The 2,585-nt window shown below is 50.8% G+C and overlaps 1 protein-coding gene across 1 annotated transcript in view; it reads left to right on the forward strand.

Annotated features, from left to right (window-relative positions):
• LOC311237471 (bone morphogenetic protein receptor type-2-like) overlaps positions 1-2,585 on the forward strand; it is a 148,419-nt gene that overhangs the window by 64,835 nt on the left and 80,999 nt on the right. The window contains exon 7 of the mRNA XM_084325379.1: positions 1,750-1,873. Coding sequence (XP_084181505.1) covers positions 1,750-1,873 — 124 coding nt within the window. The remainder of the gene's footprint in view (positions 1-1,749; positions 1,874-2,585) is intronic.

Consider the following 2,585-nt stretch of genomic DNA (forward strand, 5'->3'; position numbering starts at 1 on the left):
TGATCACGTGTAGCAGCCGTCCCAGGTCCTCCCGTGATAATGTGTAGCCGTCCCAGGTCTCCCCCGTTATCACGTGTAGCCATTAATAGAAGTCATTACAATTAGAATCCCGCTCCGCTAGGCAGCCGCGGCCACGGAACAATGATCTCTCTCACCGTCGATGTTAATGTTACCGCGGCTCGGTGCGCATCACCACGCAAACCACTTTCAATTAGTAGATAATATTAACGTTGATGGTAGAATAGAATAGAAGTACTCTATTAATCCCGAGGGAAATTCTCCCCTCCCCTGTCTCAAACATTGCTAGACTATGCCTCCCACTGGTCGGCTGTAGTGAGGATAGAAGCCTTGCATCACATGTCCCCTCCGGTACACGAGGAGGCAGCCGGCGCATCTTTTCACCAGACAGTGCGATCTCTCAGTGGCGAGGAGTAACGCGTGGGAGGCTCACGCTGCCCCCGATACTTCCTGATTCTGCTGTACAGGCGTCACCCAACCGACCTGTAGGAGTCGCCGTCCACAACGTCCGATCCCCACCCACCAGCTTTCCCACCCCTAACACTGCCAATTGTGTTAGTATGAACGACCAGCCAAGCTGGTAGCAATGCCGAGAGCTGGGCTCGAACCCAGCATCTCCTGCGTTAGTGGCGAGCGCCTTGCCCACTGCGCCACTTAGCCGCCAAGGATATACATTCTAAGGCGGCTGGGTGGCGCAGCGGACATTGCGCTTGTCACCAACGCAAGAGACACCGGGTTTGAATCCGGCTGTCGGTGTTGCCTCCGGCTTGGGCCGGCCGTCATACTGACTCAATTGGCAGAGTTAGCGGGTGGGAAGTCGAAGGGTGGTAGTCTGGTCGTTGTGAACAGCGACTCCTACAGGTCGGTTGGGGGACGACGCCTGCACAGCAAAGACAGGAAAATGGCGGGGGTAGTGTGAGCCTCCCACACGTTACACCTCGCCAAATGAGAGTCCGCGCTGGCAGGTGAAAAGATGTGACAGGCTGCCCTACACATGTATATCGGAGGGGACATGTGATGCAAGGCTTCTATCCCCTCCCTACAACCGGCCAGTGGGGGGCATATGCGAGCAACGATCAGGACAGGGGAGGGAGAATTGGCACGAGAGGTCAATTGGGATGGGGGGGGGGGGGAAATCACAGAAAAAGGAGGAGAAAAAAGTAGATACAAAAAAAAGGATATACATTCTATGTATATACATTCTAAAATATATAGCCTAAAATATACAGCCAAGAATATACAGTAATATACAGTGAGGCGTTATACAGTCTGACGGCTGTTGGAATAATGATGATGACGTTTGCGTAAGCGCTCCGTTCCCACCCTGTGTACACTACAGTCACTATGTGGTTGAGTTCCACTACGCCGTGGGTTTGGAGGGTTAGGTATCTCAGGGTTTTGTATATGGAAAACGTAAGAGAGAGGTCGTGCTATCGTAGTGTGGGCACTCGTCTTTCTCCAGACGATAAATAAAGAAGTGAAACTAAAGTTGGCTCCTGTCAACATGTCATTATTACAATGTTTACCGTTGTCTGTTGGCTCGTACCGGCCCAGTGTCACTCAGCGTCTTCCTGGTAGCCTGTCTTTAGTAGTAGAGTTTCTTCCTCGGGTTTCCCACGCTCCCGCCTTCCACCTCTGGGTGTATTTTTAGAGAAAGAAAAGGCCGTACGGAGGGGGGGTTGCTGTTTATACTTCTTCTTCTTCTTCTTCTTGTGTTTATTTACTCTGCAGTCCTTCAAGAGGAGGTACTTCCATCTGGCCCAGCTGGGCGACGGCTCCTACAACCTCAACTTCTACAAGGACGAGAAGACGTCCAAAGATCCCAAAGGGACCATCTTCCTGGACTCCTGCATGGGTGTGGTCCAGGTGAAGAGACGAGGCGGTGTCTCTCTCTCTCTGTCTCTCTGTCTCTCTCTCTCTCTCTCTCTCTCTCTCTCTCTCTCTCTCTCTCTCTCTCTCTCTCTCTCTCTCTCTCTCTCTCTCTCTCTCTCTCTCTCTCTCTCTCTCTCTCTCTCTCTCTCAAATGCACAAAATCATTTAGTTTGTTTGACATGGATCTTGGTGTCAGTTTTAGTAGCGGGGGACATTGATACTGAACTGAAACTCTATTTCAGACCTGGCTATCGACCCAACATCAGACGGCAGCAGCCGTATCAGTGCATCCTAATTGTATTAAATTAAACGTATCAAAATTAATTGCCATCTTTCTCTCTCTCTCTCTCTCTCTCTCTCTCTCTCTCTCTCTCTCTCTCTCTCTCTCTCTCTCTCTTTCTCTCTCGTTCTCTCCCTCTGTCTCTCCATCTCCCTCTCTCTCTCCCCCTCTCTATCTCTATCTTCTCTCCCTCTCTCTCTCTGTGTTTCCCTCCCTCTTCTATCCCTTTCTGTCTCTCTCCCTCTCCCTCCCTCTATGTCTTTCTCTCTTCTTTCTCTCACCCTCTCTCTCTCCCTCTCTCACTCCCTCTGTCTCTCTCTCCCTCTCTCTCCCTCTGTCTCTCTCTCTGTCTTTCTCTTCTCTCTCTCCCTCTATCTCTCTCTGTCTTTCTCTCTTCTCTCTCTCAACCTATCTC

The sequence above is a fragment of the Notolepis coatsorum genome, assembly GCF_963971535.1.
Source record: "Notolepis coatsorum genome assembly, chromosome: 1".
Lineage (NCBI taxonomy): Eukaryota > Metazoa > Chordata > Actinopteri > Aulopiformes > Paralepididae > Notolepis > Notolepis coatsorum.